The sequence below is a fragment of the Acanthopagrus latus genome, chromosome 3 (genome assembly GCF_904848185.1).
Source record: "Acanthopagrus latus isolate v.2019 chromosome 3, fAcaLat1.1, whole genome shotgun sequence".
Lineage (NCBI taxonomy): Eukaryota > Metazoa > Chordata > Actinopteri > Spariformes > Sparidae > Acanthopagrus > Acanthopagrus latus.
In genome coordinates, this window is record NC_051041.1 from 6,068,223 (window position 1) to 6,083,270 (window position 15,048).

The 15,048-nt window shown below is 45.0% G+C and overlaps 1 protein-coding gene across 6 annotated transcripts in view; it reads right to left on the reverse strand.

Moving 5' to 3' along the window:
• Nucleotides 1-1,647: 1,647 nt before the first annotated feature.
• Nucleotides 1,648-15,048, reverse strand: part of LOC119016487 (MAP7 domain-containing protein 1-like) — a 41,962-nt gene continuing 28,561 nt past the window's right edge. For 4 of the 6 annotated variants that reach the window (XM_037092320.1, XM_037092319.1, XM_037092323.1 and 1 more), the window contains 11 exons: nucleotides 11,312-11,431; nucleotides 10,340-10,488; nucleotides 8,654-8,796; nucleotides 7,955-8,193; nucleotides 7,189-7,534; nucleotides 6,717-6,897; nucleotides 4,595-4,699; nucleotides 4,452-4,502; nucleotides 4,294-4,348; nucleotides 3,951-4,208; nucleotides 1,648-2,302 (listed from right to left, as the gene is read on the reverse strand). In XM_037092320.1, coding sequence (XP_036948215.1) covers nucleotides 2,292-2,302; nucleotides 3,951-4,208; nucleotides 4,294-4,348; nucleotides 4,452-4,502; nucleotides 4,595-4,699; nucleotides 6,717-6,897; nucleotides 7,189-7,534; nucleotides 7,955-8,193; nucleotides 8,654-8,796; nucleotides 10,340-10,488; nucleotides 11,312-11,431 — 1,658 coding nt within the window. In that variant the 3' untranslated portion in view covers nucleotides 1,648-2,291. The remainder of the gene's footprint in view (nucleotides 2,303-3,950; nucleotides 4,209-4,293; nucleotides 4,349-4,451; nucleotides 4,503-4,594; nucleotides 4,700-6,716; nucleotides 6,898-7,188; nucleotides 7,535-7,954; nucleotides 8,194-8,653; nucleotides 8,797-10,339; nucleotides 10,489-11,311; nucleotides 11,432-15,048) is intronic. The other 2 variants (XM_037092321.1, XM_037092325.1) reach the window with 1 other exon arrangement.

Below are 15,048 nucleotides of genomic sequence, written 5' to 3' on the forward strand. Positions count from 1 at the left end.
GTCTCATTACTCACAGGATCACAACATCGTACAGTGAGTAAGCTGTCTAATTACAAAAGCTGCCGTCAGACATCATGTCCTCTCCTCTGGTGTCCGTCCAGAATCACACCTCTGCACCAAATGGCAGCGTGGTCACACTGAAACAAGCTCCAGTGTATTCTGTTGGACATCCGATACGGTCACGACCCGGTGACAGATGCGCGGACCGACTGCTGCCACAGTGAGGGTTCAGGTTGAGGATAGAGCCACTCAGCCGCTGACGGGAAAACAAGAGGGACCACAAGGCCTCTAATATTTGATTGCTACATCAGAGCAGATCTCAGACTCACACCTCTGATCCTTCAGCTGGACGACACTCAGAGCCGTCTGAGGTCATTTCTCTTCTCTGTGTCACTGGACGCCAAGCAAACACACTGAAAACAGAGGGACCCTGTGAAAGTCTTAATTCTGTCAAACATTAGATCCTGTTCCCAGAGACTCAGACTGGAGAGTGTTAACTAGATATTTACCATCTTCTTGCATATTTTGATGTGATGCTGTGTTTAATCTCCAGCTGCTGAGCATCGTTGCTGGGTCAGACAGCCGACCATCATCCTGATGACGCTCGAAGGAGAAACTTTTACTTCAACAGGTCTGAGTCTGTCTGGTTAATGCTCGGAGGATGATGGAGATCTTGAACAGTTTATGTTGTGTTTCTGTCTTACAACTGATGTGATAATGGTTGTAATATTCTCATCTTCCTGTTGCTGGGGGACCCCCAACAACCCACTCATGGGCCCCTGCTGGTCAGCGGACCCCAGTTTGAAAACAAGTACTTTATAGTCTGTGCTGCCACCCTGTGGTCTCTCTGAACATGTTGGTGAGTGTGTGTGATGCACCTGAGGGAAAATGTGAAAACGTATCTGCTGGTAAATGTAAAACTAAATATTACACAGTAGATTCAAAAGGATGTATCACTGCTTTAGTCTCATTCAGCTGTAGCTGTTCGAATTTGGGCAACTTTTACTTTACACACAGTTATGTCGTAAAGTCCATTTTCCAGCCTGAGGGTCGTCATCATAAATTAAATCTGAGGGGGTCACGAGATGATTAACTGCAGACGAAACACGAAAAAAATAACAGGTTTTGCAACAAAACTCTGTTTATTTTTGGGTCTTTTCACTTACCTTTCTGATTTTTCATCTCTGGGCCTCTCAAAGTGATTTAAACAAACAAAAAAAACCCTGTGAGAAGTTTTGTTTTTAATGAAAAACATTAACTGGAGAGGTGACAAGTAACAAAAGCTGTCTGATAAATAATAATAACTGAAGGCTAGTGGTGTCTAAAGTACAATATTTCCCTCTGAGAACCAAGAATACTCAAGAAAAGTATATAGCAAGTACCTTAAAACTGCACTCAAGTACAGCATCTGAGTAAATGTACTCTGACAACACCTTCTTACTTCCTTATGATGGGTTATTATTTTCATCTTTACGATTAAATCTGCACAGATTAAACACAAAACTAGGACAAAACACTATAATTTGAACATGAATTTGTAGTTTTTCTTTCAGATCTCCAGATGTCTAATGTTCTCTGATATTCTCTAATGTTCTCTAATGTTCTCTAATGTTTTGTGATGCAGACAGACGGACACGCGGAGCCGAGTCCCTTTCATAAAGCTTTATTTCACAGATCCCCCGTAACAGGAGGCCGAGGCAGCCGGGCTCATTATACATTTACATACACTGTCTGTGGCCGGTCCTTAACGATGCTCCCCCCGTGTTAAATAACTCAATAATTCAAGACGAAAACAACAAACACACACACACACACACTTGTTCAACTTAAGGTAACAATAACAATATCGTAACGACGGTAATAATAACAACCATTGTCAAATATTACGTATTTTTCCAGGATCTTATACTGTATCTCCTAAAACTTTTGTTACACAGTCAGTCATCTTTAAGGTGCACCGTAAAATCTGCATGTGACGTTTCAGCAAAACTTGACAAATGCTGCACCAGAACACGCGGTGAAGACAGAGAATACTTGTTGTTTTTTTAATATTTCAGATGAGTTTGTTTTTTTTTTTCTTTCTCCAGGCAGAGTTTTTTTTTTTTCTTTTTCTCCTCGTCGTCTTTGTCCTCGGTGGCAGATACTGTAGATGTGAGTTTTTTCAGCGCAGTTCATCGTTTGTTTGTTTGTTTATTTGTTTGGCACACTATTCTTATAAGCCGCTGTGGTGTGGCATGAATCTCGTAGCTCAAGCTGAGACATAAGGCGCGTCTCCATGGATGTGTGGGGACTCACAGGACCTCTGCAGGGGAGACAAAGACAAACAGGTGAGACCAGACGGAAACCTTCTCCGTGATATCGAATACTCATTTCTTAAACGTGGAATCAAAACTTTATTCTTCCAGCAGGTTAAACGTGAGGATTTGCTGCTTTTCTTCTTCATATATGATGTGAAACTGAATATCTGTTGGTTTTGTGCTTATTGTTTAAATATAACAAAGAGTTTTATGATGTTACTTTTGGGCTCAGGAGATTTTTTGACGCACATTTTCCCCAATTTTCACTTTGTTTTAAAACCTCACTCTTTCCGGTTAATGTGCACACGTTGGGGTTTATCTGTTTTCTTGAACACCTTTCCTCTGAGACACGTGTTGAATGCTCTCTCTTTTTATTGTTTTTTGTCCGTGCTGCGTACTCTGGGGACCGCTGTGGGCGTCGTCTCTTTGTTTCATTATGGTTCTGAACGTTTTTTGTGTTCGCGCAGCTCGTACATGTGGGATCCAGAGGATTTCTGGTTGCTTTGTGCGCCCCCACAGCGGGGAAAAGCCCATTGTTTGTACACACAATAAGGAAAAGAACGTCTTGTCATCTTGGGACGGTGGTTTACATAATATCTGATGGAACCTCTACACCCAACTGGCTTTGGATTTAATATTTTTACCATTTCAACAGGCACTTAAAGAGCGACAGAGTTGTCTTTTTTGGCGGGCCTTGTAATTAAAAGATAAAGGTTTTACCATAAGACATGTTTGATGAAGGATGTGCTCCTTTCATACTGGCACAAAAACCCACTTCCACCCACTAACATCTGGCTTTTGTGTGCAATATACATCTTAATTGTCAGGATTAGATGCAGAGCCTGCAGTAGTCACAGGTTCTTATCGGCTCGGCTGTGATGTGAACTCAACACCAGACTGAACATCCTCTCCGTCACAGCATCTCCTTTACGACTGCCATGACGTGTGTTGACATTAAGGATGCTAGCTTGTTATAACCTTTGCACCCGTCAAGAAGCGCTTGAACATCGTTTGGTTTGGAAGACAGACTGAAGTAGAAGATATTATAAAAGTAAGCAGTAGTAAGTAGGTTGTGGCTTCCGTGTGATCCGAGCCATCAGCTGCAACTCTCTCAACAGAGATGGGAAAGAGGCGAGATGTGTCACTCCTCCGGAAAAAAAAACTAATCTAATTCAGAATATTCTTGATTAAGACTTATCAAATCAAATTTTTAATCAAATTTCCTCTGGATGTATTCTGATGAGGGTTATGATCTGCTGTTTTCTACTCCTCCCTGTTTTTTTGGCACATCAGCACCCGTCTGTTGTCAATGTGGAAAACATTAAATTCCCGCATTTTAAAAAACCTGCATGTACATCCTAATTTTGGTGTAAAACTGAGTTCCAGCTTCAGGGTAAGGACACTTAAAGCAGTGCTGAGATATGTACAAGGGGTCACAGAGGATAGGGGATTATATTTTTCTTGTGAAATACTGAATGTCGTCAGCTGTTTCTACATTTACATGTCCTTCAAATGAAACAACATGAAAAGAACAAAGCATTGAGTAAAACATTGTGTTACTTATTCTATTACTGTCCTGCCAGACTACTGTCAGAGCTAAAAAGACAGACACATGAATTTGTTTTAGGCAGAAATGAGCGTCCGTGTCTTTACCTGCGACATGCTGAGGCTTCATGGGGCCTGTCTTCATCAGGAACGGCTCTCCGCCCTCGAACGCCAGGATGGGCTCGCCGACCAGCCCGCTCTGAGTCTGCGTCGGGTTCCCGCCGTTGTTCAGCTGGATGATCTCCTCGAAGTCAGCCGCCTCCCCGTTGGCCGAGACGCCGTTCTGGTGGGCGGCGGGCTGGACGCCGTTCACGACAGGAGCCGACGGGCTGAGGACCGCCGCGCCGGGACTCTGCAGGTTTCCAGCTGCAGCAGAGAGAAAAAAATTAAATTCGATTCTTTTCAGACTGTTTATACGACAGATTGACTGTGTTAGAGACGTGACTCTCACCTCTGCTGAGCTCTGTGTCCTTCCCGTTGACCTGTGGAGAAGCTTTGACGTCCTTCTGCGATTAGAAAACAAAAAACAAAAACACATTTGTTTTTTTCCAGAGAAGAAGGAGAGGATGTTTATTTTCTTCCAGCTAGTTTGAAAAGAATCACACAAACCTTATCTCCCGCATCACTCTTCCGGGTCCTCTTCATGATCTCCTCGAGGCGCTGTGGGGATCAGACAGGGAGGTCACATCGTTAGCTGCTGATGTTTTTCTCAAACTAGAGGAAATGCTGATGAGTGTCTGAACTGAACTCACCCTCTTCCTCTCCAGACGCTCCTGCTCCTCTTTCTGGAAGTGCTTCTCCCTCTCCAGGCGCTGACGCTCGGCCTCCTCGCGGGCTTTGGCGTCGGCCTCCTCTTTCTGGAACAAGAAAACAATCATATGAAGATGGTCCTGTTTTTGTCCTCATTTTGTCCTCGTCTAGTTCACAGTTGACAGGAACTAATACAGACTACTTCTTTGTTGTCCGTGGAGAAAATCCCCAGGCTCCCTTCAAAAAATAGTTGAAATAAGAGTTGTTGCATCGGGACAATCTTTATGAACCTTGTGAAATGCTTTCTATGACTAATTCTTAACTATTTGTGCCTTCTTGTTGATTCGGCATTAAATGTGATACACTGGGTTGTTTCTTTCCTTGTAAAATGTGTCAGCTTGTCTTGGCACTGCCGCTGTCCGTTGAACACACCATTTCACAATTTAGATTTAATATACAAAAGAAGAAGACATTAAATTGTCAATACACATGTCAGATTTTATAGATACCATTAACAGTAACAAATAAAGCCTCCTTCTTTGTCATCAGAGGAGAAAGTCCCCAGGCTCCATTCAAAAATTGCTCAATTTTGTGATTTGTTGCATAAAAAGAAACTTAATAAAGTTTGTGAAATACTGCCTTTTACTAATTCTTAACAATCTGGGCATTTTTGTTAATTCTGCATATGTTACACATTCTTCAGCTACTTCAGACTTCAGCTATTAGTTTTCATTTTTTGGCTCAAATTTTGAATAACTGCACACGTTTTCAGACAGTGAGAGAACTCCAACCCACTGTGGAGGACGTCTCCAGACTCCATTAAAAAAATCACTCGGTTTTGTAGTTTTTTTGCATCAGAGAAACTTCATGTGCTTTGTGAAACACTGCCTGCATCACATTCTTAACTATACTGGCCTTCTTGAAAATTCAGCAAACGTTATACATGAAAGTAATTCTCTGGACCACCAGGGGGCAGCACATGTTCAGTCCGTCCTGCAGCCTGGAGGACAGGGTTGATATTACGTGAGTAACTCCATTACACGCTTCACTGAGTATTTAAAATCAGTACCAACCGAGCGGATGTTAAAGTCAGCAGTGAAAACAGAAATAACAATGTGTGCATAAATCCCATCTGTCAACTATTAGAAAACTGCTGTCCGACCACAGTGAACGGACTTCTGGCTGTAGCTATTCTTTTAAATTTTATGGGTACACGTCTTCAGACAGTTGGAGAGCTCAACACTTCAACCAAACGAGCTCTAAAATATATGAGGGCCTCTCCAGGCCGGAGCGAACGAGCTGTCAGGGTGGAACAATGGTCCGATTGAGGGGAAAATGGGAAAAAGCTTCAGGCCCGGCGCACACTGACGCCGCTTATCCGACTATCAGCCCTCTGCAGAGCCCGGAGTACAAAACAGAGGCAACTCAGGACCGTCACTGTCACAATGGCTCCCTCAGCCTCCGCTCATCACCATTATGGAGGTCACCAGCTGGCATCGAGCAGACAAGGGCCCTCTGACTCGCCGGGCTCACGCGTGACACACATCGCCCGTGACAGCGGCACATATTCTCCTCCGCTTTAATCTGCCCAGATGCCAGACAGTCAGGGGGTGAGCGAGTCAGACCGGGGCCTGATGTTTGGGCCCCCCCACCCTCTCTGCACCCTGCCGCCCACAGCTCAGGCATCCTCGTATCCATTAATCTGCCCAGATGGTAAATGGGCTTACTGCATGCGGGGATCACAGGGATTCATGTTGGTTAATGGAAAATTAGAGCGTAAAGTATTTACAGTTCAGAAGGACTGATCATGTGCCTCATCGAGGACCTGGACAGTGAGTTCAGTGGAGGGTTGAAGAGGTTTGGATCGGTGTGTTCGAGGAGCAAGGCTGCATGATTCTGGGGAAACCGGTCACTGGAATATTTTGGTTTTCTGAGATACATATTGGACCAGAGCCGCTCAGAAGGCCCCTAAAATGTAGAGAAGTCTGTGTAATTTGGACTGGAACTGGCATTTCTTCACCAGCATAGCTTATGTGTATTAGTTGGTGTTTTCCACTGTCACCATGGATACCAATCACCGGCCATGACGAATAATAATGAGGCCCGTGTTTCCTGTTCACTGACCTGTCTCTGCAGCCGCTCGTTCTCCTCCTGCTCAGCCTTGGCTCTCTGCTGCGCCTCCTTCTCCTCCTGAGCTCGCTGGGCTTCGTCCCTCAGACGCTGCTGCTCGGCCATGAACCGGGCCTCCTCCTCCCTGCGCTTCCTCTCCTCCACCTCCCGCGCCATCGCCTCCTCACGAAGGACCCTGGCAAGAGAACGTACGTCCTTTATTCGCAGAAGGTGGTTACGTGTGAGCTGACACTTTCCAGGAAACCCCCGAGGAAATCGCTGTAGCGAGGAAACTACCGGGCAGGGACAAAATAACTTTATATTATGATGCAACATAACGAAACGCCTGCTTAAAAAAGGTGTTTTCTTATTGCAGCACTGTTGTACTGGATTACATCATGTTGTAAAGAGTTCCTGTCTTTTCGGTGAAACTAGATATTTTCAGCAGCAGCATCAACAGACGTTGATGTTGATGTTGACGTCTGACCTGTTCCTCTGCTCCTGCTCCAGACGCTCCTGCTCCTCCCTCTCCCGCTGCTCTCGGGCTTGTCTGCGTTTCTCGGCCAGGGCTCGAGCAGCCTCCTCCGGGTCGTTGGTGCCGGCTGAAGGCCTGCTGGTCGGAGCGGCCGGGGTGGAGGCGGCAGCAGCAGCAGCAGTAGTGGTGGTGGTGGTGGTGGGTGCAGCAGAGGGAGCAGGATTAGTGGCGGCAGCAGGAGAAGCAGCCGAGACAGTCGGCTCTACGCTCGACACTGCAGGAGAGGCGGCTGAAACAACCGGAGGGCTGAGGGAAGGAGGTGTGACCGGAGCAGAGGACACCACGATGGCAGGGACGTCTGAGGAGACAAAGAGGCAAAGACACAGTCATGAGGGAGGAAAGATTCAGGTTTATAAGGAACATTTAAAAATATCAGAAAAATAAGACGAGGAGAATCCACTGCTGCCTGACAAGGTGGAATCTTATCAGGGGCATTATTCTTATACCACTGAATTAATTGGTGTTATAATGGCATTAATTATATTTTATCATTACCGTTGTTAATATCAATGAATTGCATTTATGATATTCTTCTTGACCACGTTGTGATTTTGTTCATATTTCAATGAGCTCTGGAGTAAAGTCCCCCCCCACACACACACACACACACACACACACACACACACACACACTCTGCTGTCATCACATGTGTTTTCACGCCGAAACACAAATGTCGGCCAAATCCTCGAGGTCACCTTGAAAGCTTGGAAACACTCACTCTTTTTCTCCTCGGGGCCGGCGGGCTGCTGGGGTTCGTGGCCCGTTTCCACGGCCGCGGTGACCGCCGGGGGCTGGACCCTGGCCGGCGTCTGGGCTCGTTTGGGTCTGGTCTTGGTGCCAGGAGGAGGCGTCTTCTTGCCCGTGGGGGTCTTGGAGGCTGCCGCGGGCACCAGCGGGGACAGGGGCCGGCTTTTTGGGGCAGCGGGTGATGGAGGTCTGTTTTTGGGCTTTGGGGTGCTGAGGGGAAAGAGAGGAAAAGGGGGATGTGATTTCACAGCAGCGCAGGGAAAGGTAACGAGGTTCGCAGTGCTCTACATAAAGCTCATATCTAGGTCATGTGGAGGAGCGACTCGATCTGAAACTCCACACTCGGTCGCCATCATTCTTTGGCTGCAGGGGAGTGTAACGTGAGAGGAGGAGATACAGGAGCCATCTTTCCCTCCTGTGCATTAGTCGGGAAAACCCCCTTCTGCTGCTGGCAGAGCGTCCATCGACTGCTCACTGAAACATTTCCAGCAGCGTCTCGTTTGGTAGTTAGATTATGGCACCTTGAACCATCTGTCAGACATTAACCTGCTCCGGGGAGGAAACACGAGGAGAAATGAGCTCCCTCTCTCTCACGCTGCCAGTCCTCAATACTAAATGAATTTAACATTTTAGAGCTATAAATACAGTCTGTCTGGGATCTCGATGATACCTGGTCTCCGGCCGGGATCTCGTGGTCGTGGCCGTGGGCGACGCCGTCTGCCTCTTCTTCTGCACTTTCTCCTTTGTGATGGCTATCTTCTCTTTTTCATTCTCCCTCTCCTTGTCTTTCTTCTCCTTCTTCTTTTTGTCCACCTTGAAGAAAGACAGGACAGTAATCAGTCATGACCACAGGCGGAGGCCGACGCTTCTGCTTCTGATAAAAGCCTTTTGTCAAACCTGAAAATGTTACAGAGGCTCCTCCCAGATCACATTATAAGACGAGAAAAACAATCTTAAGCCTTGGCATAACAATCTGTTTTCTGTTTCTCATGCCATTTATAAAGGAACCGTGAAGCATTTATTTATTTAATTATATAATTGTTAATGTAAGCCACTGACAAGCATGAAAGTGTAAAACGAGCACAGAACAACCTTATCATTTATTTGTTTGAGGCAATCTGATAAATGTGAGTCCGTATCTGCATATTTAACTGCTTAATGCTCTATTATGTCTACAAGCTAGAGACTAACTGTGTCTATCTTCTGTCTGGTGGTGGGCAGAATGGGATTTTAGAGTTTTGGGAGCAGCGAGAGCAGGACAAAAAAAGTAAAAGTGAAGCCACGACGACGAGCTGGAAGAGGTTAAAAAGCTCCACAGACACCTCAACGTTACACATGATCATTTAATCTGCTGTTCATATAAATTTGATCAGGGGGTTTAGAGCTTTAGGAACAAAACACAGCAGTCATCTAAGCTAGTGCTTTTAATCCATCATGGCTATTTTTGTGTGAGTTGCTGAGTTTTGAAGATTAAGAAAAGCTATTAAAGATCCAAGTGTTTCTCTTGCAGGACCCGTACTCTGCCTCTAAACTGGTTTTGCATCCATCTTTTCTGCACGATGAAAGCCTCGACAGCTTTGTCGCCATGACAAAATATATCCAACGAGTTTTTCAACGGCAGAGGGCGAGAAAAGCGGCGAAGTTCATGCTCAGGCGCCTTCTTCCCATTGGAAAGACTGCAGACACCCAGCCTGTCTGCTCTGCCTAGTGAGCCCAGAGACACTCTGGCAACCAAGAGCTGCTCTGGAGGATGAGTCGAAAAGCAGAAGACTAGGTAGGGGGACAAAGAGGTCGGTGTGTTTACTGGGGAAACTACATCTCATAAATCATATCGTAATGCAACCAATTTGGGCGTCCATAGTAACGCGCCATAGATATGTCTGCCAAAAAACACTTGAAAACCTCAACAGCAATGTCTCTTTCGAGAAATCATCATCCAGTTACTCAAGATCCGCTGTTGTGAGCAGCTTCATGTAGGAACCATTTTCTCTCTACAACGCCCACCAGTTGTATCACCACACAGAAGGAATCGTGCATCTACTCTTGGACTAGAGAGTGGCTGAGTAAGATAACACAGCTAGCAAACATTACAGCTCAGCGCAGGAGGACACTGTTATTATAAAACTCTGCAAATCACGAAATCTAGATGGTTAGACAGGAGTACAGGTAAGAGGAAATAAAGGGAATTTAGGATTTTGTGGTGAACTGTCCCTTTAGAAGGTTTGATGGGTCATTTAAGATTAAAAAATGATGGAAAACGAGTCTTGAGCTTCCAAAATAGTTCATCCTGATCACTTCATTAAAATCATATATTCACAGTGTGTTTGTATGTATGAGAGTCATCGTGTGTTCTCACCGGTGTGGAGTTTCGTCGGCGCTGGCGCTGGGTGATGTCCGGCGTGCTGGCGGAGGAGACCCTCCAGCGCTCGGCGCTCTGGTGCGGGTGGTGATGGGAGCTGGCGTTCAGCGGGCTCGCGGAGGCTGAACGGGAGCAGTGGTGAGAGTCTGAGCAACACATAAACATGCAGAGAGCGGCAGCAGGGCCGAGGTCAGGGCCCCCGGCACTCACACATACACCATGCAGAGTGATGACAACACGCCTCGCAGTGAGGCGGCAACATGCTGCGAGACATCGCTTCACACCGGGAGGACAGATGAAGACATGATGGCTGAGGAGAGGGCGACTTATTCTACTGGGTTTTGATTGAATCTGAGGTTGATTATCTTTTTATTGTTATCCATTAGTGACTTTTTTTAGATTTAGTGTTTAGTGGGTTTTTTTTTTTCCTGCCATCATAAAACAAAGCCAGATTATAACAAAATCAATGTGGAGAGAATAAAAACTTAATGACTTTTCCAGGATTTAATGGTTGTAGTTGGTCCCCACTGGACGTCTGATCCGACAAACTTCAGTGTGCGTTGGTTTGACTTCACATTCAATCAATGAATCCAGCACACAACTGACGGATTAATTGACATTGATGATGAAGGTTAAATGCAGCCTTATCTTCAATCAAACCAAATGTCGCCACAGGGTTTTACACATAATATGAGTAACACACAGATACATGACAAGAGGTGAAAAGATGAACCTGAAACGTTATTTATAAACCAGATATGCCAAATATTTGCTGGCTGAAAATATTTTTTGCTTCTTTTTTTCTTTTTCATTGAATTGTAACTTGATCTTCTGTCTTTCAATCAAACCAAACATCAGCACAGAGATTCATATGAATCATACAGATAAAGATTCAGAACGGTGACCACACAGAGAGGAGGATTGTGGGTACATTGGGTAGAAAGATCGGGTCGGGCGTCTCACACTCACGAGAGTCGCTGTTGTTGAGGAGGGTGGCGGCGCTGCGACTGCGGGCCAAGAAGGACAGCGTCGGCGTCATGAGCCGCTCCACGATCCGGCTCTCCCACGGGCTGAGGCGCAGGCTGCGGGCTGACACAAGAGGGCGCCGTCAGTTACTGTCACAGCACACAGGTACACACAGGTGCTCCACGCAAACATCGCAACACAAACCCTCGCATCTCCTGCACACTGTCACACAGGTGAACACGCGCACACACACACACACACACAGCAGGAGGTGATTCGGTCCTGCAGCACACCCTCACAAACACACACGTACACACACACCATGAACACACTGCCGCCGTCTGATGCAGAGTGGAGTTTTTTATGCTGCGTTCATGAGCTGCAGGAAACATCTACACTCAGAGCTCAATTCCCCCAAAGTAGGTTATGAGAGTACAAAAGAAGATAAAACTTTGCTTTTGTCAGAGGTAAATAAACACTGTTGCCTCGTGTTTATTCATCCAGACAAACAAACCCTGATACCTTCTTCAAACAAAGAAGCAGCGTGCGTCTCCTGGGGTTTGAGTTTTCTGACAAAATAACAGACATGAGTAAAATGCAGGACTGTTCAGATCTTTCAAGCAGCACTTGAGTGCACACTTGATTGTAAAAAAAACATCTCTCAGAGGCGCCGGAAGCATCAATAATCTCATCGGCGGATTTCAGGAGATGGGAAAGCACAAATTTGACATAATAACAAAAATAAATGGAAAGAAATCAGTTTTGTGTCTGTTTATTGATGGAATTCATGATTTTGGAAGGTTACCAGGCTCTGACTGAAGGAGTATCTGAAACATAAGTTAACCAAACGTATCTTTCTTCACAGCTTCACGGCAGAATAACATGGTAGCGTTCTGCTCAAGTTGACAGGGACTCGTTTTAAAATGTAATAAAAGGGTTATGGCATAAAAATGGCTCCATACAGCTCAGCTGACATATTTCAAGTCTTTGGATGTATGAGGCTATTTAAAACAAGTCCCCATCTACGTCGATTGTTTAGGAGAATATCTTGTGGTCTGCAGAATTTCACCTGCAGAAAATCTATCTGATCATCTCGCCCTGATGGACCCATTTTAACTTGGTGATACCAGATGTAAACAAACTAAACTCTATGTTCCTTTCTTTCCAGTGACATTGAACTCATCCAATATGATCACTGCTGCAGCTTGGACGTCTTTCTTTGTATAACTCAAACTCCAGTCCGCTCATCAGACGCTCTCAACAATCAGAGTCAAACAGGATGAATGACTGAACCTCAGCCCACGTGTCACACACAGCACCGAACATCAGGTAACGACACACACGTTAATTCTCAGTACTTACCGCTCAACAACACACCACACAAGAAGCCAAAGTGTTCACTGTTTACTCGACCTCACTCAAACCCAATGCAGTGCAGAGGCCCGGCATGACATTAGTGCTGTTTGTTCTATAAGCAACACACACACACACACACACACACACACACACTCACACTCTCTCTCCCCTGACTGTAACACCATCCCGTGTCACACACTGTGTGTGTGTGTGTGTGGCTGACTGTTATTGAGTGTCATGGGATGAAAAATTCCACATATATGACGTCCAACAACAGCAGAATATAATCAGATGCATTGTGATGACGGGTGGAAAACACACACACACACACACACACACACACACACACACACACACCAAAACATCAGTCTCTCATGAGTATAAAGCAAACCCGATGTCAAGATAAAGTTGCTTTTAGTCAGAGGTCGGCGCCATCTTTGATTCAAGAGGAATCAAATCAGTCAGAATCTATTGAGAAGTCTCTTCAAAGAGAATATCATCATACAGAGGAAGACAAAGCTCAAACGTCTAAATAATAAGCTAAATAAAAAAAACAGTGAAGCCTTTTCCTTCAAATAGTTTAAATTTCAGGCAGTTGCAGAAAGTTGTACATTTACTCTCTTAAACATGCACCTTTTCAATCCACTACATTCATTTAAAAGCTGTAGGTACTAGTGAGATTACAGATTAAAGCTTTAGTTATTCCTTGAGTTAGCTTAGTTTAGCGCAATCGCCTGGACCCCTGGAAATCGTTTGGCACGTGACTCCCTGGAAAGCAACGACTCTACCTTTTTACTCATAGAGAAGATTGGAAATATGACATATGATTTTGCTCCGTTCAGACAGAGCCAGGCTGTTTTCAACTGTTTTCCGTCTTTATTCTAAGATAAGTTGATCAGCTGCTTGCCTTAGCTTCATGATTATCATTTAAACATAACAAAACTCTTTGCACCAGAGACAATAAGTCTATTTTCCAAAACAGTGGAACTACTCCTTTAAATTAAACATCTGCTGGTGACTTGATATCGCCAAGTGTTGCCTGCATGTAGGTTTTGTTCTGCTCCTTTGACACACGACAGAGGACAACAGAAACACACGGATGAACACTGAATGCACCATCTCAACGCTGAACATCCAACGAAACACGACAGCTGCTGCGCTCTGAGTGAACTTCCTGTCCTCTCACGACAAAAAACTTCCACTGACAGCACGCTGCACAGATATTTAGTGACAGCTCGACTTCTTCTCAATGCTCTTCTGCGGCGTATGTACACACAAGTTATGCATGACACCCATGAACACACACCACATGTACACATGATAATAGTGCAATCACGACAGCGCTGCCAGTAACGACACGAGGCGGAGCGAGTCTTGTTATTTTGTTACGCATCTACGTAAGAACATCTAAAAAAAAAAAAAAAAAACGAAAAAAAAAAAATAGAACAGTCCTCATATAATTTGTTATGTAACATCACATGCAGTCACCTCCGCTGCACGTCAGCCGGATCATTTTTAACAACATGTTTTATGACTAACTGATAACTCGACTACCTCCTGTTGCTAGGCAACAGTCGTTTCCCTCCTCCTCCTCTTCTCTGTCGAACGCGGCAAGAGGAGGCCGAGCCGAGCTGCTGCCTGCTGATGGACCGCTCACCTGGAGGTAGATTGATGTCTGGGTCCACAAACGTCATAGCTCCGACATCACTACCCCTCCCCTCCATCACATCCCCTCCCCTCCCCCCCACCACCAGACTGTTACTGGCACACTGAGCACAGCTTTCTCCCCAGGCCACGAACACCAGCTCTGATATCGACTCTGGCTCTGCAGAAATATGATTCGGCTCCAATTTGTCCTTTCATGTTCCCGCAGTATCGGAGGATCTGTATTAGTAACGATCGAGCTCCAAATCTGAATCTTTTTTCCGATGGGAGGCCGAGAGCCGAGCTGCTGATTGCACTGTGGGTGATACGATCTGTAATGACACATGTTATGAGGCGCGACGAATCTGAAGATGAACACAGTGCTGCTCATGTACGTGTGGGGAACTCAGGAGTCGAGATGAAATGAGTTTGATACAACAAGTTAATTTAAACATTTATCGTAATCCAGCGGCTGCCACCATGACTAAAAAGGATCTGCTCAGTTTCTTGTCAAAATATGGAAAGTTTCTCGTTTAACAAAATCTCTGTTGTGCTATAAAAACGTATTTTTGATGTTATTTTTTACACATTTTCCTAATTTTCACTACATATCAAATAATTCACTCTTGCAAGAAACTTTCTCGTTATAAATAAAATGGACGTTATACGATAAATTGTAACAACTTGATTACCAAAACGAGGGAGGTTAGCAGGACCTGATGTGTTTACTGTTTAATCAG